Here is a 21,934-nt window from a genome sequence, read left to right on the forward strand (position 1 = left end):
TCGGAGAAGATGACGAGGTGTTCAGAAGAGGCAGGCTAGAACTTCCTGCTGCTGGTCTTGAGCTTCCAATGCAGGACTGTCCAAAGCAGCTGAAGACCAGTATCAAGCAGCCTGTGAGCATCTCATGGACATACTTCTCCCCTCTGGGATATGCTTCCACAGAATAGTGGTTGCCTGACTTCTGATGGTTTCAGAGTAGCAGCCATGGTAGTCTGTATCCACAAAAAGAACAGGAGTATTTGTGGCACCTTAGAGACTAACAAATTTATTTAAGCATAAGCTTTCTGATAGTTTGTCAGTAATGGGCCGGGACACTTCCCTTCTCTAAGATTAATTTTGGTACTGCAGTGGAGACAAAGATCTAGATGCCGTAGGCATCCCCCACTGTACCCAGTAGGGCCAATGATGGAGCTGGTATGGTACTGGAGGCCCCTTATGCCTAGACCAGGCCCTCCCATTCCTTTGATCTACTCTTGGCAGGATGACTCCTATGAGAGTGGGAACAATCCCTGGTTTCCCTGAAGTGGGAGACATCAGAACCCACTTCAGACTGAGGAGAAGCAGGAGTACTCCAAAGGCCAGGGTGGAGCAGTACCAGTCAGAGATGGGGAAAGTGATCTACAAGCCTTCAGTACCAGCAGCCATCCTGGGGCTTCCTGGATATCAGGATGATGCGCTGAGGCAGAGCAGTTACCATTGGTCTTGGAGCTGGCATAGGGATTAATGGAAGCCGCACCGAACCTGAAGTTGCTGGTGCCATAACAGTCCCCCAGTGTGGAAGCCACCATGTGCAACAGCCCCAGCAAAGTGCTGTCAGTCTAAATGATCAGTGAGGGCGGCACAGAGAGGCTTAAGAGATCCTATGAAGCTGTGTACACCTCCGGGGTGGCTAGTACTGATATGGGCCTTTGACCTACTGTGAGCAAGGTCAGTAGCTCCACTGTTTGTGCCAAGGAAGCAGCCACATATACCAGTCCTGGCACATGAACTGAAGTCAACAGTTCTGCTCTGAGAGAACCACTAAAAATGAGATAGAGGGAAGCAAGGGGCCAAAGGACGTACTCTACCTTCAATACCAAAGTGGCTAGCCTCTGAGGTTGAGGAATCCCATACTGAGTACTTTGACATGAAGTTGTCCTCCTCTTCAGCTTCAGAGGAGGAGGGCACTCCAAGCACTGTTACCTCTTTGAGGACTGCTTGGGGAGGGGGATCTCCTCCTGTCTGTCCACAGGTAAGACTGGGGAACACTCATGGATGGAGTGATTGAGGAACTCCCTCTATCCACAGAGGTAGTTCTGATGCTGGGCAAAGGGCAGCCTCCATGAGGATGCACCTGAGATGCTCTTCTCTTTGCTTCTTAGTTCTTATCTTGAAGCCCAGGCAAATCAGACACACGTTCCTGATGTGACCTCATCCAAACGCTTCAAACAGTGAGAGTGAGGATCACTCACAGGCACTGGCTTTTACACCTGGAGCAGGGCTTGACATTGGGGGACACTGACTCTCCTCCCTGCCCTCCACCAGTATCAGGCTGAGCCCGAAGTCCACTGAGAGTCTGAACAATAGATAAATAATAAAAAAAGTAAAAGGGGTCCAAGAGATCCAAAAATGGGAACCACTAAGAACTCATTTAGAGTCATAGACTTTAACGTCGGAAGAGACCATTATGATCGTTCAGTCTGAACTCCTGCACAACGCAGGCTGCAGAATCTCACCCACTCACTCCCGTAATAAACCCCTAACCTATGTCTGAGCCACTGAAGTTCTCAAATCATGGTTTAAAGACTTCAAGGTGCAGAGAATCCTCCAGCAAGTGACCCATACCCCATGCTGCAGAGGAAGGTGAAAAACCCCCAGGGCCTCTGCCAATCGCCCTGGAGTAAAATTCCTTTCCAACCCCAAATATGGCGATCAGCTAGACCCTGAGCATGTAGGCAAGACTCACCAGCCAGACACCTAGGAAAGAATTCTCTGTAGTAACTCAGATCCCATCCCATCTAACATCCCATCACAGGCTACTGGGCATATTTACCGCTAATAGTCAAAGATCAATTAAATTGCCAAAATTAGGCTATCCCATCATACCCTTCTCTCCATAAACTTATCAAGCTTAGTCTTGAAGCCAGATATGTCTTTTGTCCCCACTGCTCCCCTTGAAAGGCTGTTCCAGAACTTCACTCCTCTGATGGTTAGAAACCTTTGTCTACTTTCAAGTCTAAACTTCCTAATGTCCAGTTTATATCCATTTGTTCTTGTGTCCACACTAGTACTGAGCTTAAATAATTCCTCTCTCTCCCTGGTATTTATCCTTCTGATATATTTATAGAAAACAATCATATCTCCCCTCAGCCTTCTTCTGGTTAGGCTAAACAAGCCAAGCTCTTTGAGTTTCTTTTCATAAGGCAAGTTTTCCATTCCTTGGATCATCCGAGCAGCCCTTCTCTGCATCTGTTCCAGTTTGAATTCATCCTTCGTAAACATGGTAGACCAGAACTGCATACAGTACACTCCAGATGAGGTCTTACAAGTGCCTTGTATAACGGTACTGACACTTCCTTATCTCTACTGGAAATACCGTGCCTAATGTCTCCCAAGACCGCATTAGCTTTTTTCATGGCCATATCACATTGGCGGCTCATAGTCATCCTGTGATCAACCAATACTCTGAGGTCCTTCTCTTCCTCTGTTACTTCCAACTAATGAGTCCCCAGCTTATAACAAAAATTCTTGTTATTAATCCCTAAATGCATGACCTTGCACTTTTCACTATTAAATTTCATCCTACTACTATTACTCCAGTTTAAAGGTCATCCAGATCTTCCTGTATAATATCCCGGTCCTTTTCTGTATTGCAATACCTCCCAGCTGTGTGTCATCTGCAAACTTTATGAGCACACTCCTACTTTTTGTGCCAAAGTCAGTAATAAAAAGATTAAATAAGATTGGTCCCAAAACTGATCCCTGAGGAACTCCACTAGTAACCTCCCTCCAGCCTGACAATTCACCTTTCAGTATAACCCACTGTAGTCTCCCCTTTAACCAGTTCCTTATACACTTTTCAATTTTCATACTGATCCCCATCTTTTCCAATTTAACTAAAAATTCCCCATGTGGAACCATATCAAATGCCTTACTGAAATAGAGGTAAATTAGATCCATTGCATTTCTTTTATCTAAAAAATGTGTTACCGTCTCAAAGAAGGAGATCATAAGGAACAAGATCATCTGGAGAAGTAACAAGCTGACAGCATGCTCTGACCAACTGCAATAAGGAACTGAATGAAGGGCGGGGCAGCTCTGCCACTTTATACTCTGCTCAGAACATGAGGAACATCATAGCACAGGAGCAGCCACCTCTACTGGTGCTGCTAGGGAAAATTCTCCAGCACTGGTGCACAAACCATACACATCTACTGTAAATGGACATATCCAATCACGCAAAGATAAAGTATTATGAAGCAAACGAAGGTCAAGCAGGTAAAGATGGACAGAGCAGCAAACCATTATGACAACTTAGACTAAATGAGGACAGTCTGAATTGTTCCAAGATCACTTAACCGTATCTAGAGGATATGTATGATTAATAGTCATGAACTTTGCAGGTGGTTGGTCTTATCAAGATCTCAGATTCTAAGAAACTATATTCATTGTAAGTGGCCAAATCAGAGACTTGACGACTCTCCACCCTGTTTTGAAAACTAGATTATAAATTGATATCTTACATCTACACTTATTGTCTCCTAGCTCTCCATTTGTAAACAGAAATGCTCACTTACACAAACTGCATTAATATCAGACACATGCCCTGTGAAAGACTGCCTGCACATTCCATCGCGAATATCCCAAAGCTTGGAGGAGGCATCACAGGCACCAGAAACAAAAGTCCTCATGTCTGGACTTAGGGATAAACTCATCACATCTCCGGTATGCCCAGTGAAGGTGGTGGTCTGTTGACCAGTTTCAATGTCCCAAAGAGCACTGCAGATAAAACAGATGTATTTCAGCAATAGAATGGGGTCTCTTTGTTTTTACAAGCTTAGCTTAAAAACAATCAAAGCACTGAAAAAAACAAAAAAACCACCAACTACTCCCAAAACTCACCAGGTGGTGTCCCCTGAACTTGTAACAATTTGATTGTCATCTAGAAAACGACAGCAGGACAAGTATCCTAGGAACAGAATAATGGCAGATGTCAATTTCATACCCCACTGTCCCAGTAAAAGTTATCCAAAAAACCTTCTCAGTACGTCACACAATAACCACCACTTGATGCTACTTGTATTTTAAAAATAGCAGTACAGAAGCCAAATTCACCGGAGTGCGTACTGCTCCATTTGCTCAGATAGTGGTAGTATCTCATTGGCAGAACTAAATGAACACAGAATTTAGCATTAAGACTGATAAAGGCAAAATGAGTGACATATAAAAAGTGATTCCTAAATCTGATCAAAACCAAGATTAGACTATATTCCATTTTTCAAATTGTTAACACTTGTTTTCACTTTAGGGCATGCTGTGAATAGTGCAGGCTTGGGACTGTTATACTTTGACTAACAGTAAAGAAAAATAAATGTAGCAAAATGCAGCTGACCTGTATGCCCTGGTAACTCTCTGCTCACTCTCACATTGCCCTCTCTGGTTTTCAAATTATATATGGAACAGATGTTGTCCAATCCACCACAAGCGACATAGTTGCCAGAAGGAGCATATGCACAGGTCATCACCCAGGAAGATCTCAAAGGAATGGCATGCATCTACAGAGAGACAAGGCATATTAGAACTACACCAGATTTTAGGCAGTCACACTCAACCACAGCCATTCTTGTCCAACCTTCTGCATCTAGTTATCTGCTATACTGCTTTAGCATTGCAGCAGATGCTACTAAATAAGATAGTGGGATATCCAACTAATAAAAAAATCTAATTTTAAACACACTTCAATTCTGCTGAATATTTACTTAAGGGATGGAAAAAATGGTCGCCTGGTTAGATGGGTGCAAGTTCAGTGCAATTGTTTTTATAGTATCAGAGCTATTCTGAAATTAAGGATTCCTAATTAAACATGCAATAGGTTTCATTCTATTCAAATTCCTCCCTCCAGTTTGTCTTCCTGAGCCAGAACATCAACTGGGATAGACTGGCATGCCTCCATCAATGAAGCTATGCCAGTTGCCATCAGCAGAGGAGCTGCACCCCAGTCCTTCCTCGTTTGATCAAGATTTCTCACTTTCTTTGTCTCAAGGAGCTAAACATCTACTATAATGGATTTATATTAATTCTCTGTAAACCCTGGGGTTGTGTGCTTCTGCAACAGAATATCAGAGCATGTGCGACAGAAACAGCAGCACAAGTAGGGTGTACAGTTGCAAAAACAAGAGTAACAAGGAGTTAGTTATTAAAACTCCTTAGAAAATTCCCACCCGGCCCCACAACACATATGCAAATGCTTGGCCAATGAATACCCGGAGCACTGCTAAGCTTCCAAGGGATCCCATGCTAACCACATTACTTCTGCAGCACACCCTACCAGTGATCTCAGAGCTAGTTATCAGAGGGTTATAAAAAAACCTAAATATTCTTTTCTTCCAGCAAGCAAGCTACAGTGAATAGAAGCAAAGGCTCAACATATAGAAACAGGCATTACCCAAGCTAAAATGCCCTTTGAATAAAAAGCTGGATATAAAAAAAATGAAAGCAAGCTAGTTAAAACTTCAATAGGAAAAAGGGATGGAGCCAGTCCAACTAAAAGAAAAAAGTGTTACTGAAAGAAGGAACTAAAACAAAAGTGTCACTTGTGTACAGATTACCAATATGGATTATAAACAACTCTACCTTATTTGTTGTATAACTATCCCAAATAATTAATTTTCCATCTTGGGAAGCGCTGACTAGTAGCCTAAAGATAACCACAAAACAGAAATATAAACATGTTAACTTCTTATCTCATACTTAATTTCAAAATAGACAAGATACATGAATGTCAAATAATTCAGAAAAGCCTTTTCATTTTCTGCTTTTGTCTATTTTTAAACTTTCTAAGGCTAAATGTTGCTGGACAGCTGCAAAGAACAACGTGTTGCTTGCTAGAAAAATCTTATCTGAATCCATGGATAAACTTCCACTATTAAAACAAACTAGAATAACTGACATTTAAAAAGGCTCAAGCTATTTACAAATTTTATAACCTCTTCCTACTGGTTGCTTGTATCCTTCAGATTCAGTTTTAGTATCATAAATGTAGTATAGATATTCCAGGTCTAGACAAGCCAGAACACAATATCACCAGGTACAATTAGCCTCTGGAATGCCACCGTATGTTGAGATGGCTATTGGTTGTTCAAAAAACTTTTTGGAAGGAGTTATTTTATATTTAAGAAGCCTTCCAGCATCACCCTTTTGTTCCATAAGAACTAATGAACAAGTCGCATCTGTTTTCTTCATTTACATATACCTTTTGGCAGGGGGGATGCCACTGTGATATTTTGAAGAGTTTTTGATAAAAACTTCCAATGAATCAATCTAACACATTATGCATGTATTTAAATCTTATTTGGATTATTTGTCAATTCTTGTGAATGAATTTCTTATACTAATAATCAGAACTATACTGAATTAGGTGCAACACATGGCAGTCTACATTTATTGTTGTGATTTACAAAACACACATTTTAATTCACTGAAAAACATTGTTGTTCCATGTCCTTACAGTGTTCTATTAACTTAAAATACATTTGCACTAAATCAACCATTTCAAGCTACATGACCTTTCATAGTGTAAGGGAAAATGTAATACAAAGAATTCTGAAGTTAAATGTCACCCTACACCAGGCTCTCAGATTTGAAGAATCTGTAACAGACCATCTGAAAGACTAGACAAAATGCTTGTGGAAAATAAAAGTGAAGCATATATCCTTATAATGGAATGATTTCCCTTTTCATTATTTCTGTATGATTATAACTGGCTTTAAAAAGGAAAGCTATAGTATAAACATTTCTCAAAATCTGCTATGATCTATGGCCCTCAAAAGTGTCTGAAGACTGAAAGTATGTCTACACTGCAATTAGACACCCGCAGCTGGCCTGTGCCAACTGACTCAGGCTAAGGGGCTGTTTAATTGTGGCGTAGACTTTCGGGCCTGGGCACATATACAGCGCAATTAAACAGCCCTTTAGCCCAAGCCAGCTGGCACCGACCAGCTGTGGGTTTATAACTGGAGTGTAGACATACCCAGAGTGGTCCCACAAGATGTCTGGATTTTCTTGTAATAGACAAACTCAATAAATGGACAATGGATTTATGGCTCACTACAACAATCTTTGACCAAATAACGCTTCTTTTCCTATAACTGCAGACGTGTTAACTGCCAACTTCATTGTGGTCTCTTACAATGTGGTAACTACTTATGCTTAACAATCTGTTCCAACTTGTATTTAGCTGTGACAATCTAGCCAGATCTACACTGCAGATTTATATTGGTAAAACTATATTGACCCAATCCCCGCTGTAGACAGCGCTGTCATTGGGCGAGCTTCTCCTATCAACATAGCTACCAACTCTCACAGAGGTAGATTAACTACACCGACAGGAAAAGCTCTCCCATTGCCATAGCAGCATCTTCACAGAAGTGCTACAGCAGTGAAGCTGTGCCATTGTAGCTTTGTATGTGAAGACAAGCCTTTTAAGTACCTCTCCCAGACCAGAAGAACTCTGAAAAAGCTTGAAACCTTGTCTCTTTCACCAACAGAAGTTGGTCCAACAAAAGATATTACCTCACCCACCTTGTCTCTCTCTAGTAACCCTACAATTCTTTCAAGAGCTAGAAAAGGGATCCCTTGGCCTCCAAGTTCAAGAATCACTTGTACAAACCTTGAATCAGATCCCCAGTGCATAGCATAAATTTTAGCTAAGTGACCTCTCAGTGTACGTCTTGTTCGCATTTGGATTCGACCCACTGAGTCCAGACTTGTGGTGATCTGAACAGGAAAAAACACAAACCAAACAATTATTCTGTATCTCCGAGATGGTCATAAATGTGTACAACACTCAAACTGCCAGGAACATAAATATTTTGCACTACTAGAATTTGGACATACAACAGGGACTACTGTTTCCACAGAAACAGTGCACAATGATGTGATAGTGTAGCCAGACAAAAGGTTTTGCAAGAAAATCAGGGTATCAGTGACAGTGAACTTAATGATGGTCGCTACTCTAGATGTTTCAGACTGTTTCAGGCACTCTGTAGATGGAGCTTCTGTATGTATTAGGTGTGAACTTTATTTTTACATTAAAGCTTTATGGAAGTTGACAATTCACACCCTCAAAATAACAGCTACAGAAGAAAATGAGCATTTAGTATTTATTCCAGTGTCATTTTTCAGTAGTCTGACAACTGTCACCTAAAAGCCCAGACCTGGATTTTAAATGAAAAACTTCAGTTTCCCAATAAAATGGACAGCTTATACATAGCTAATTGCGAGCAACTCTCAAAGCCAAACCGTTATGCCATACAGTTTCATTAAATATTTAAAAAGGGGAATTATGGAAAATATGTATATTTAATATAATATATAATAAAGAAATCTATCCAAGGTATTTCTGATGTATGTAGATGTCTCATGGCTTTAGAGCTTTTTGACTGGCTGCAAATAATACCTGTAAAGGCCTTAGCTTTTTTTTCCATCCTCTGTAATTACTGCATCAATTTCATAATTGTAAATAGTGCACTAAGCAATGTACTTCAAGAGTTGTTGCACTTCATCTTTTTCAGTCACCATACCAGGCATGCTATAATTACTCAAGAAACCTATTGCCTTGTAGGGGTTAGTTCCCAGCATAAAAATAATGATATACCTGAGCAAGAGTTGTATCACTACATGCTTTTCTGGCATCCTGAAACAGAGAAAGGAACAATTAATATGACTCTTGAACACAACAACAGTGTACATCAACTGAAAACGTTACCTATAGAAAAGTTATTTTACACCAAGACTTTTTCAAAATCTGTTGGAAAACAAAGATTCCCTGTTTAAAAAAAGTATGCAAGAATCCTTATGTTCAGTATTCCCACCCCATTCATGTGAACAAGTTATGGTGTCCAAGAAATCTGAAGTACTGCAAGAGAAAATAGCTGCCATACTTGCTTACATGTAACTTATACCTAGACAACTTCCAAGTCAATCTCTTTGCAATCTTGTTGGACGGCCTCTTGTTTTCATGCTGTACTACTCTGCCTATATGTCAAGGGCTACGTGGTGAATCCAAACACACTTTAGAGTAGTCCCTTCATTATGTAGTATTTGGGTAAGAATCCAAGATGTGGGCTGAAGATACGGTAAGAACAGAGGAGAAGACAAAATGCTGGCAAAAGTGAAAAGTGATTAGGGCCAGCACAACTGTGTCAGTCAAGGACCACACCTCATTGCACCCCTGACTGACATAGCTGTGCTGGTAGAAGGCTTTGGTGCAGAAAGTTATTCTAAACAAAACTGTGCTTTTGCTGGTATAGACTTACTTCATTTGGGGTGGGTAGGTAAGGGAATTGGGAGCCTGGAATAAGATACATAGTATAGCTATGCTTTTCCAGTTATAAGCTGCACCCAAACTACGAGTGTTTTGCTAGTACAACACACTAGAATAGCTGGCAAAGCACTCCTAGTATGGATGCAGCTTGCTCCGGTAAAGGTAGTGCTTTGTACCAGTACAGTAACCCCACCCCCCACTCACCCCTCAATGAGCAAAATCACCATGTGCATATGCACCATATCTTCAATTACATGAGCACGAATTACTTATTCCACAGCATCCTTGCTTCATTCAGTGCACAGTGTATGAGGAAGCTATTCAATATTTTGCTTTCTCCTCATTGTTCTACATGTGGCCCCAAGTCTTATTTACTGCACACTATTCAACCTTTGATCTGAAAACATAATGATCAATTTCCTTGTAGGTTTTTCCTATGGTGCTCATCATTATAATTAATTTATTTTTACAAAATCCACATGAGGTGAGAGGGTATTTCTCCATTTTACACATAGGGAGCTGAGGCAGAAAGATTAAGGTCAAAGTGTCCACTGTTTTTTGGGTGCCCAATTTGAGAGACATAGCATCAGATTTTTCAGAGAACTTAGCATTATATAGCACTTCATATGTTCAAAGCACAGCTCCCACTGACTTCAGCTGCAGCTGTGAGTGCTCAGCACTTCTGCAATTCAGATCCCAGGGTCTCACTTTAGGAACCCAGAAAATGATGAACACATTTAATTAGTGACCGTGTGTGAAAAGTCTAGTTTAAATGACTAGTCCAGTATCAGACAGGAACTCAGTGGCAAACGCAGGGATAGAATCCAATTCTTCAGAGCAACATGCAACTGCATTAAGGACCCTCTCTTTTCCTGTATGCCTCCCGCTACATTATTCACTAGACACCTTCCAACTTCCACAATAAATAAAGCAGGTATAACACACACAGACAGTCGCTTTCACTGCACAACCTTGATTCATCTCCCGGACAGGATGGACTGAATGAGGGGAAAGAAAGTATGTGGTCATGTAATCAGAGACTGTGTCAGTGCCTACCCTAGTTCTGGCATTTTCTAGCTTCTCAGCTGTTTACTCTGCAACCTTAATAATGTTCTTTTAAAATTTAGTTGGTATATTTTGACTTCCTACTTCAAAAACAAAACAAAGTAAGGTAACTGACACTAGCTACTCCTAATAGTTTTCTTTCCAAAAACAAGCTCAAGAGCTGATTAGGTCACCTCAATCCATTTCTTACAGTATCTGAACTGGAGAAATATTTATAAAATGTTGACATCTTGAATCAGAACATTTAAAATACCAAACAAATCCCTTAGTGTTCAGGCATCCTTTCACTCACAAGAAGAAATACACTGGATATTAAAGCTGAGCAATTAAATTCATTGTTTAGTTGCAACAGCTGAAGAGGCCCAACACTAAATTTATTTTGGATGTGATCTTTTAACTAGGCCAGAACTGTGTTTTTTTATTATTAATGTAATAGCAAAATGTGGCAGCACCACCTATAGCTATAATGGGATGCGTTACACAACTTTAAGACTTTGTTCTTCTGTTGCTTATAACTTTGCTGAATTTTAACAGTTCAAGCTGTAGATTTCCAGACTGCCTCAGGCTGAATTTTATCTATCTATTTATCTATCAGCTAAAAGGTCCAGCTGTTTGAGAACAAGGTTAAGGAAAAAATTAAATTTAAGTTTTGACCATGTTAAATGAATTCTTACAACCATTTCATTGAGAAATTCTAAAACCACCATACTTTGAAGCAAGGGTTTAAATGTGATGGTGTTGGTTTTTTTTCCTCCACACCCCTTGTCGACAAAGCCATTAGGGTAGACAAAGCAAGGACTAGGATCTTGGGGGCACTGGAGGGGGATGGTAGTAGGAGGGAACTGACAGACAGATTGGAGCTGGCTGGGCAAGGCCACCAGGGGAGATTGGGGTGAGGAGTATGAACTGGGAATCAGATGGGAAGCACTGAAATAGAGACTGGGGTTGGCTATGTGAAGAGACTGGGAAGAAGAGCCTGGGTCAGAAAGGGGGGCAGGTCAAGACAGGGACAGAAGAGGGCAGGCTCGTGGAGAACACTCCCTGTAGAACCTGCAATGAAACCCATGATTCTCAAGTCAACAGGCCCTGCTGTCAGCAAGTTACACTGCTATGTTGTTACTCAAGAAGCAGAGATCTGTGCTATGCATCTAAAGGCTCAAATCCTGCTGGTGACCCATGGGGACGTCAATGTGATTTCACATATCAAACAGAAAAAAAAAAATTCCACTTTTAAAAACTTAAGCAATTGTATATAAAAGCTATTAAAAGTTAAAGTCAGGAACTCAAAAGTTAGGAAGTGTCAGAATTAAGGTTGCCTGTCCTTGTGCGTACATATGACGACACCATCTTTAATGACGTGATCACATACTATTTTTTCCCCCACTAGACCCCTGTCTCGTTCAGTCCATAGTGATCACTGAATGAGAAGCTATTCAGTATGTTGTTCTCTTCAGCGTTCAATGTGTTGTCCTGTGCCTTATTTACTGCACACTATTCAGAAAAGGGTTTGAATACAGAATTGTTAATTTTCTCACGGACTTTTCTATGGTGCTTATCACTATAGTACCCGAATGCTTCACATATATAAATTTATTTTCACAACACCCATAAAGTGAGGTGAAGGTATAATGTCCATTTTACAGATGGGGAACTGAGGCACAGAGAGATTAAACTCAGAAGTGTCCATTAATTTTGGGTGCCCAATTTGCAATGCCTAGGGCCTGTTTTCTCAGAGTAATTAGCATTATATAGCACAGTGGTTCTCAAACCTTTGTACTGGTGACCCCTTTCACATAGCAAGCCTCTGAGTGTGACCCCCTTATACATTAAAAACATTTTTTTATACATTTAACCCCATTATAAATGCTGGATGCAAAGTGGGTTTTGGGGTGGAGGCTGACAGCTCGTGACTCCCCCATGTAATAACCTTGCGACCTCCTGAGGGGTCTCAACCCCCAAGTTTGAGAACCCCTGATATAGCACCTTACATGTTCAAGGCACAGCCCCTGTTGAGTTCAGTTGTAGCTGTGACTGCTCAGCACATCTGCAAATCAGACCCCAGGGTCTCACTTTGGGTTCTTAGAAAATAAGTAACACAATTAGTGACCACCAGTGAAAAATTTGGTTTAAGTGACTAGGCCAGTATCAGATAGTAACTCTGTGGTGCAGTGTGCTGGTATAGAATCCAGTTCTCCAGGGCACTATTTAACTGCCATAACCATAAGACTCTCCCTTCTGTTCCTTCAACCTCCTGCCTCATTCACTACACACCTTCCAAATTTCTACGACAAATGAGGCAGGCATCCTGCAGACAACAGCTGCTTTCACTACCAAAAACATAATTCATCTCCAAAGCGCACACAGTCCTATGCACTAAATAAGGCAAGGATCTTGTGAAAAAACTAGACTAATTATATGATCCCCTATCATCATGATGCATACACACAGGGACAGGCAACCTTAATTCTGATATTTCACAGGGTTTGATTGCTAGACTTTGAAACCCTAACACTGTTTTGTGTGTGCAAATATATACATTTTGGTAGTGCCCAAATTAGCACCAAGACCCCATTATAGATTTAACGTCAAGGTTGAACCTTATATGTTGCAATTGATTCTAATGTAGGATGCTGCTAATTTAGATATCTTTAATCCACTGATTTAGGATACAAGACTGGTATAACATTTTTAAAGAATCTCTGATATCCCAAAACACAAAAAGGTTTGCAAGTAACCAAGACAGCCAGAAGCTACCAAGAAAAAGAGGAAGATTTGGAATAGCTAGAATACACTAGAGATTTTCCAATACGCTAATCATTCTCTAGAGAGGATTAAACAAGTCTCATCATAACCCTGTTCTACGACTCAGTTTTGCCAGAAGTACATTAACCTACCTGCAATTCCATAGACAAAGTTATGCTAGGCTAAAATATTTGAAAGTCTGAGGCAATTCAAACAAGACATTTGGGGGATATGAGCATTCAAACACAAAGCATTCTTGCTTCTTGTACATTTTATTATTTGATTCATCATATCTCCTCCACCTCTATTAATCCATTGGTGAGGACTAATGTTTTGGCTAGACTGCGTTTGTTTTTTAAAGGAAGAATTTGGAGAGAGAACAACATTCAACTAAAATAGGCTGCCTACCCCTCTTCTTCTAGCTCTAGCAACTGGCATCCATTAAAACAATGGGAACTGTAAACAATTTGGGGGGAAAGTACCACCAATATTTACATATCTAGGATGTTTATATGTAAAATAAATGTGATGCTGAAGAAGCCCAAATTACAGATACACATAGTAAATCCATTTATTTCAACAGTCAGGTACATCCTATGGACCAGTTTTTTGAGAGAGGTGGTTTAGCATTTATAACAAAAAAAGAATTTGTGAAGATGTCAGAGCCTCATCTCTGAAACACTCTGCAATGCCCCTTATCTAAATCTACACCTACATTTTGGTTTATTTGGAGAACGTTGAAAAATAACTAATGAAAATGTGTATTTGCTATTCTCTTACTAGAAACACAAACTATGTGAGCAAACAAAAAATGGTCATTTAGAATTAAGACATTATATCATGTTTACCATCAGCAGTACATCAAAATAAGAACTACTGTGTCCTACCCTCCCAAGCCAAAATTCAGAGCAAGAACTTAGAAAGAAAAATTTGAACTGATTTAACAAGTAAGCAAGATTGACCCCTCACCTAACTGAAATATTAGTCTAATTATTTTCTTAAAAACTGACCAGATTGTGCAATGTGACCTGAACTGGAAACATTACAAGCTGTTAACTAGGCCAGAAGAAATTTTTCAAGGACTCTCTCAAGTTATCTTTGAGGCGTTTCAACACTGACCCAGAGTTTTGGGAAGATCTCACTCATGATCCTTCTACCCAGTGAAGCCTCATTCCATACTAGAGCTACAGTCTATGAGCAGAGGAGAACTGCTGAAGCAGAGCAGAAGCACCAGCAGCATAAACACGGCAACAGCAGCATGTCCGCTGTTAATCTAGTAACTCATAGCAGTATTTTGTGTTCACTGTGCCACAGACAGTTCAAAGCTCAAACTGGTCTAATCAGCCACTTACATGTTCACAGAAACCAAACCAATCAGTGATATCTTCAAACTCGAAGGACAGACAACAGTAGGTGTATAGTAATACAAAATTACATTTTTTTATTTCTTTAATATATTGTGACTAATTTATAAGGCCCCCAATCCTGCAATTTGAGCCATGCAAGCCAACACCAATGCCAATATAGAGCCCTACTGACTTCAGTGGTGCTTGTCATGGATGCAGAGGTACACCTGCCAGGCTCCAATTGCAGATGTGGGGCTCAGAGACATAGGTCTTACTAAATCCATTTTACCCAATTCAGTAAAGTTAAGTCTCCATATAAAAAATCCTGCTGGCTTCCCAGCTCCACAGGACATTCTTGTGAGGACATTCCTGAGAGGTCTACTTGTTCCACAGGCCAAGTAACTGCTCAGTAGGTATTCTGCACCACACCAGTCTCACTCCTCACCCAATGCCATTTCCTATAAGATGAGACTGACTACATCAGGCCCAACTGTAATGGGGCAGATACTTCTAAGGCATGTCAATTGGGGAAGAAATTGAAACATTATATTTACATCAATATTTGTGCAGCACTCAGTACACTGGAGTGCTAATATAAGATTAAATTAAAATAATGGCTAAATTTAACCAAATTGCTGAGGTCAGCTAGGGAGAGTCCTTAGTGCTGTAACTCTTCTGACATTAACTGGCCTTGACCTTACGTTTGAATACATATTGGGAAAGTTAAAGGACATGTGACGCAGAACTCTCCCCCAGATAACCTTGAACAATCAGTCTCAAAAGAGTCCTAAATGTGCTACTACAAGCCTTCCCCCCCTCCCCCCAAAAAAAAAAAAACAATTAATGCATGGCAACCGCACAGCACATGGACAATATCTTCATCAGTAGTTCAATGCTCAAAACACTGAGTAGGCAGCAGATTATCACAAGACAACTGACATCAGGCTGAAAGTGCTTATATACTCATTCATAAGTCGATTTTTTTTTTTTTTTTTTTTAGTAAAAAAGGGAAGCACCAGAGAAGGGGGTCAGCTTATGAACGGGTATAGAGAGGGAGAGGTGGGACACCCCCCCTCCCCCTCCCCCCCCCCAGAGGGAGCAAGGAGAGGCAGCACAGCCAGAAGGGAAGAGGCAGGCCAGTCTCTCCATTGCTGGCCAGGCTGCTCTTTCCTCAGCCTCCAGCTGCTTCGGGGCAGGCAGCCTGCAGGCATGCTGCTCGGCCCCACCCCCCAAAGCAGGCTGTGGCCATGCCACCGGAGCACACTGCGACCGTGTCACCCAGCCAAGCCTGCCAGAGCAGCTCCAGCCGCGCTGCCCAGCCTGCCAGAGCAGCTCCATCCAGGTCAGAAACATCCTCCTCTGGCCCTCCTCAGATAAGGTGGGAAGGGATGGAATGGGGAGTGTGTGGGGGTCCTGGCGTAGGGGTGGGGTCATGTGGGGTTACTCCTCTGACTCCCAGCTTCTCCCCCCCAAAAAAATTTCCCCACCAGTTGCTGTCCCGGCCCATCAGGTTTACTTAGGTTTACCTCCGTGCCTGCGGACGCTTGAGGTAAACAAACCATCTTGGCTCCTCAGTGGCTTATCCTGATGGCCCGGGAGCCGAAGTTTGCTGACCCCTGAATTATAGGGTTGGTTTATGAACGGGTTATAAAAATTTTCCATTTTTACTTATCCATCGGGGGAGGGGGGGGAAGCAGGGTCAGCTTATAAAAGAATCGACTTATGATCAAGTATATACGGTAATTACATATAGAATCACCACATAATGAAATTGACTAGGACTAAGACTTCCTTTGTGTGTCTCCAGGTAAAGCATTCCTACACAGGTCTAGTCCAGAGACTCTCAAACTTCATTGCACCGTGACCCCCTTCTGACAACAAAAATTACTGCACAACCCCAAGAGGGGGGGCCAAAACCTGAGCCCACTCAACCTCCTCGCCCAGGTATTAGGGGTGTTAGAAACAACGCCAAAGGGCTTCAGCCCCGGGAATAGGGGCCTATAATCTGAGCCCGCCACTCAGGTCTGACGCCCTCAGGCTTTATCTTCAGCCCAAGGCAGTTGGGCTTGGGCTTCCGTCCCAGGCAACACCAGCCCTGGTGAACCCATTAAAATGGGGTCCCAACCCACAGTTTGAGAACCGCGGATCTAGTCTGTAGATGCTGCATGCTTAGAAAGAAAACATAGATAAGACTGATATCCTACATATTTTTCACTGAGAACAGTCACTGAATTTTTGATGTATTCTGCAATAGCTTCTTGACAGACCACTAGATACCATACAATAAATCAGTTTATTGGTGGTGAATAATTTGAATTAAAACAGGAGTAGAAGAACGGGAAGATGTGCATCTGAAAAATACCTTCAATGGGAAGAGAAGGAAAAAGAGCACAGGCATGATTCATGACCCTGGATACCGTGTCTCAGTCAGTACTCAAGCATTTTACCTAACAATCAGGAACAATAGTAGTAGAAAGGCTAGTAGCAGTCCAAAAAAGTTAAATTTTCATTATCAGTGTCCTTAACTAGTTCACGTTGTTCCTGGGTTTTCACAGGACTCCAAAATATTGGGTGATACTCCATATCATACTAAATTGCAATACTAAACATAAATGAATGAAAATTAGGGGTGGAGTTTCAAGCTTTTTGAACGTTTTACTGACTTAATCCAATGTGAAAAGATGTTAAGGGTTGCATGATTTAAACATAAGTGACATATGTACTTCTTCATTTTCTCCCACCAAGTTTTTCCTCCAATATAACCTAAGGGCTGGGGAAATAGTAATTCTTACTCTGATTTGATTCCGCAGTTGCTCCGCTTCTTGCCGTAACTGTTCCAGTTCACTCATCCTCTTGAAGCTGTTTCTCTCTCACTATTACAGTGCAAAGAAAATCTGCCAATTTAAAAAAAGAGGGGGAAAATTAATTTCCATTGTCTAGACTCCATTTCCTCCATTTCCAAGCATTTCCAAGGAGGGGACAGAAGGGGTTCAGAGCTCCAGCAGGAGCAGGGCTGAAGTCCCTAGCCCCACCAGATGCCTCCTGTGGGGCTAAAGCCCCGAGCCCTGGCCCCCGTTAAGTGTGCCCCAGTTCTCGAATTTCTGAAGACTGTTAGATGCGACTCAGAGGGCCAGTAAGTTTGGACACCCCGTGCTATATCATGAACAGTTTACAAAGCAATTGTGAACAGAAACACCAGCTGCAATTTAGAAAGACCTATTAATGAATACATGCAGATTTTTAGCTTTGTTTTTCACTCGCAGACCTCTCTCAATGTAGACGTTTCAGCCTCTTCAAGCCAATTTGGCAACAATAAGCAGTAACACTGCTCTAGACCCTATTTTTACACTAAACACTTCTATAATGCAGAAGTCTGTACAAGACAAATTCATAGGAAGACATTTTTGATTAGAGGTGAGAGTTGTCTAATAGTGCACGGAATATGGAGTCAGTAACTCAAGTTTAGATATTAGATTTTCAACTGGAGCAGGATGTTCTTGGTGAAGTCGCTTAATCTGTCTCTCTTTCCACCACCAAATTTATTTGTACTGTGCTAGCACCTAAAGGCCTTAATCAGGATCAGCATCCCTACGTGCTAAGCACTGTGCAACCAGAGCGTATAAAGTGGTCCTGCCTTGGAGAGATTGCAATCTAAACAGACAATGCATACAAACAGTAGGAGATGTGAACAAGTAACTATCAGGTTTTGCAACTTAAAACATTTTGCTTGTATTATTTTTGTTTACTAGTTTCCCCAAATCATTTCTCTATCCCAGCCCCAGTCAGTGACACCACGATTGCTGACTCAGAGCTCTCAATCCAACCTGCCCACAGAAAAACAACCCCCCCCTCCGTAAACACAATGAGCACAGATCTGGTGACATCTGAATACTTTTTAGAATGCGATTGGTTTTGTGAAGCACTAAGCAAGAGTATTGTTACCACAGAAGGGCACATTTAGATGGTTACAAATATTAAAGATAACACCTAGATATGGAACCTCTAAATTCTTACTGGGAAGAAATGTCCAACATCTTTTCCAGACTATAATTAGCTACACATAATTACTATAAGCACTTCATTAAAAATGGAATATTGAGCAATATTCACCCAGTTTATTACACTGAAACCTAAAATAATCAGCCATAAATATGAGGAAGTCTGATAAAGCAGCAAATCTGGCTATCATCCCACATCCCTCACCCCAAATTCCCAGCACACTGCATCCAGCACTGCTTCTAGTTACCATGTCCTTCAATCTCACCTAATGACACACCTGTTCTACTAGACCAGGGATCAGCAACCTTTGGCACACAGCCCACCAGGGTAAGCACCCTGGCAGGCCAGGCCAGTTTGTTTACCTGCCGGTCTGGAGGTTCAGCCGATCGTGGCTCCCACTGGCCACGGTTCGCCATCCCAGGACAATGGGGGTTTCAGGAAGCGGCACGGGCCGAGGGATGTGCTGGCTGCCACTTGCTGCCGCCTCCATTGTCCTGGAGCAGCGAACTGTGGTCAGTGGGAGCCGCGATCAGCCAAACCTGTGGACTCAGCAGGTAAACAAACCACCCTGGCCCACCAGGGTGCTTACCCTAGCGAGCCGCAGGCCAAAGGTTGCCAATCCCTGTACTAGATAGATGCTAGGCATCTCATATAGCCTTGAAGGGCCTGTCTTCACTGCATCAGTTGAGTTACTACACTCTAGTTACCTGGAGTGAGAGCAATCACAACTCAAAAACACTGGGGTTACAGAGTGATTTCATTAGCAGCACAGAGGATCAGATTAGTTGATGACTGGTATCTTGACTTGAGCTTATGCATCCCCACTGCATTACCTGAGCATCAGGCCACCTATCAGCCACACACACACCCCTCACCTCACCACACAGAGCAGACAGCAGAAGATTAAAGCACTACTTAACTTGAGCTAGAAATTGTGTGTGTGGAGGGGAGTTAGGGATAACAACGGAGTTATAACCTAAGGCTATGTCTATATTGCACACCTTACAACAGCATGGCTGTGCTGCTGCAGCCACACTATTGTGAGGTATGCAGTGTAGATGCTCTCCATCACCAGGAGAGACAAAATAAAACCACCTCCAATGAGGGGCAGTAGCTTCGTCAATGGGAGAGCGGCTCCCGCCAACGAAGCGCTGTCCACCCTGGTGTTTTTCGTCATTCAGGGAGGTGCTTTTTCACACCCGAGACACAAAAACGTTTTAATGGTTAAAGTGCCTGTGTAGACAAAGCCAAAAAGAGCGAGCACAGTGCTCTACAAGCTAAAATGGGAGATCATGGCTCCAAGTAGTTTACAAATAAATTAATACATCACCTCAGAGTGTTCTTAGGAAAGGACATTAAAGTGCCTTTTGATACATTTTAAATCAGCTATTATAGCTATGAGATTCCCCTCTCACTTCTCCAGCCCAAATATAAACATGCACGACAAGCTCTATCAATACCTATTTAATCTTTCAAAACACTTTGATCTTCTCATGCTTCCAATAGGTATCAAAGTCAACCTGATACTTCAGTTACTTATCCCTGAAATAAAGATTGTAACCATGCTTGTATTCTCTCCTACGAATCAAAGTACTTGATGTTTACCAGGAAGATTGTAAATCTAAATAAATATTTTCAACTGGATATCATACCATTGTCTATACCACTCATTACATTCACAGGTTTGACTTTCCTACTTTAAATCTATAAATTCTATGTCAATTACAAGACATTACAAGCACTATGAAACTTTTCTAGGCGATTATTACTTTAATTTACCATCCGTTTCCTACTTTATTCTCCCAGTGTACTGAATGCAATAATAGCAGGCATTATTAGTGAAAGATGAAAAATAGTGAACACTAGTATGATGTGCATTCTTTCTGAAAATAAATAAAATCAAATATTAAAAATTGCAATCACTAGTATGTGTGCTTATATGGTTGCCCTTGTCCCTGTTGTTATTTCCTCCTAGAAACAGTCAATTTAAAGCCTAAGCAACTAAAAAAAAAAAAATAAGTTAACTGCAACTTTTACCAAGTACTATACTTGTGTCAGTGTCTCACTGTCAACTGATGGTTTTACTATCAAATTTTCCTATTTTAAAAATGTTTCCCCTCTCGTTCCAGAACCCTGAACCCACACAAAAGAAAAGGGAAAATAGCTACATAGATACAAAATACTGTCATCAAATGCACAAACTAAAAAAGATATTTGGCTAATGTTTCAATTACAGTAATCTTATGTGCTTATTTTTAAGAGGAGGTTAAAACATTTCTGAGCAGCTCTATTTAAGTTGATGGTGTCCCTGCAACTGGATGCAAGTTCTTCTGGACACGAAATCAGTTTCCGTTCTATGATGTGCCATGCAGATCAATAGTTCACTGTAAATAGTATCAATATAATAAATGATACTCCAAGACTGGCTGAACTATTTATTAAACTTTAGGCACATTTTTGTCAGCCAAATAGCTAGCAGCAGGTAAAAATCAGGATGCTAGTCTGAGAAAACGTCATTAATCAATGATGTCTGAACTCTACAAGTATACTATTGTTACACAGAAATATGAAGAGGTTGAGAGCATGCTCTATATAGACTTCATATTTCAAGTCAGGTAGAACATTAAGCTAGATGTCAGTAACTAAAGGTCTGGTCTACACCTCAGATCTGTATCCGTCTAACTAAGTTGCTCAGGGATGTGAAAAATCCACACGCCAAGCCATGTAGTTATTGACACTAGGGCTGTCAATTAAGCAATTACTCAAAACAAATTAACTTGATTAAGAAAGTTAATCGCAATTACTCGCAGTTTTGATCATACTGCAGAACAATAATAGAATACCAATTAAAATGTATTATAAATATTTTTGGGTTTTGTTTCTTTTTTAACATTTTCAAATATTTTAATTACCACACAGAATGTACAGTGCTTACTTTCTACTACTTTTATTACAAATATTTGCATGGTAAAAAAGAAAAAAAGAAATAGTATTTTTCAATTCACCTCGTAAGTACTGTAGTGCAATCTCTATATCATGAAAATGCAACTTACAAATGTAGATGTGTTACATAACTGCACTCAAAAACAAAACAATGAGAAACTGTAGAGCCTACAATTGCACTTAGTCCTACTTCTTGTACAGTCAATCGCTAAGACAAGTTTGTTTACATTTATGGGAGATGCTGCTGCCCGCTTATTTACAATGTCACCTGAAAGTGAGAACAGGCGTTCACACGGCATTTTTGTATCCGGAGTTG

General features: G+C 41.0%; 1 protein-coding gene across 1 annotated transcript in view; it reads right to left on the minus strand.

Annotated features, from left to right (window-relative positions):
- GNB4 (G protein subunit beta 4) overlaps positions 1 to 21,934 on the minus strand; it is a 50,803-nt gene that overhangs the window by 8,432 nt on the left and 20,437 nt on the right. Inside the window, exons 3-9 of the mRNA XM_050966084.1 lie at positions 17,469 to 17,570; positions 8,855 to 8,893; positions 7,868 to 7,974; positions 5,833 to 5,896; positions 4,592 to 4,754; positions 4,102 to 4,168; positions 3,777 to 3,978 (exon numbers count right to left, since the gene is read on the minus strand). Of these exons, the coding sequence (XP_050822041.1) occupies positions 3,777 to 3,978; positions 4,102 to 4,168; positions 4,592 to 4,754; positions 5,833 to 5,896; positions 7,868 to 7,974; positions 8,855 to 8,893; positions 17,469 to 17,525 (699 nt within the window). The 5' untranslated portion in view covers positions 17,526 to 17,570. The remainder of the gene's footprint in view (positions 1 to 3,776; positions 3,979 to 4,101; positions 4,169 to 4,591; positions 4,755 to 5,832; positions 5,897 to 7,867; positions 7,975 to 8,854; positions 8,894 to 17,468; positions 17,571 to 21,934) is intronic.

Source organism: Gopherus flavomarginatus, chromosome 8 (assembly GCF_025201925.1).
Source record: "Gopherus flavomarginatus isolate rGopFla2 chromosome 8, rGopFla2.mat.asm, whole genome shotgun sequence".
NCBI lineage: Eukaryota > Metazoa > Chordata > Testudines > Testudinidae > Gopherus > Gopherus flavomarginatus.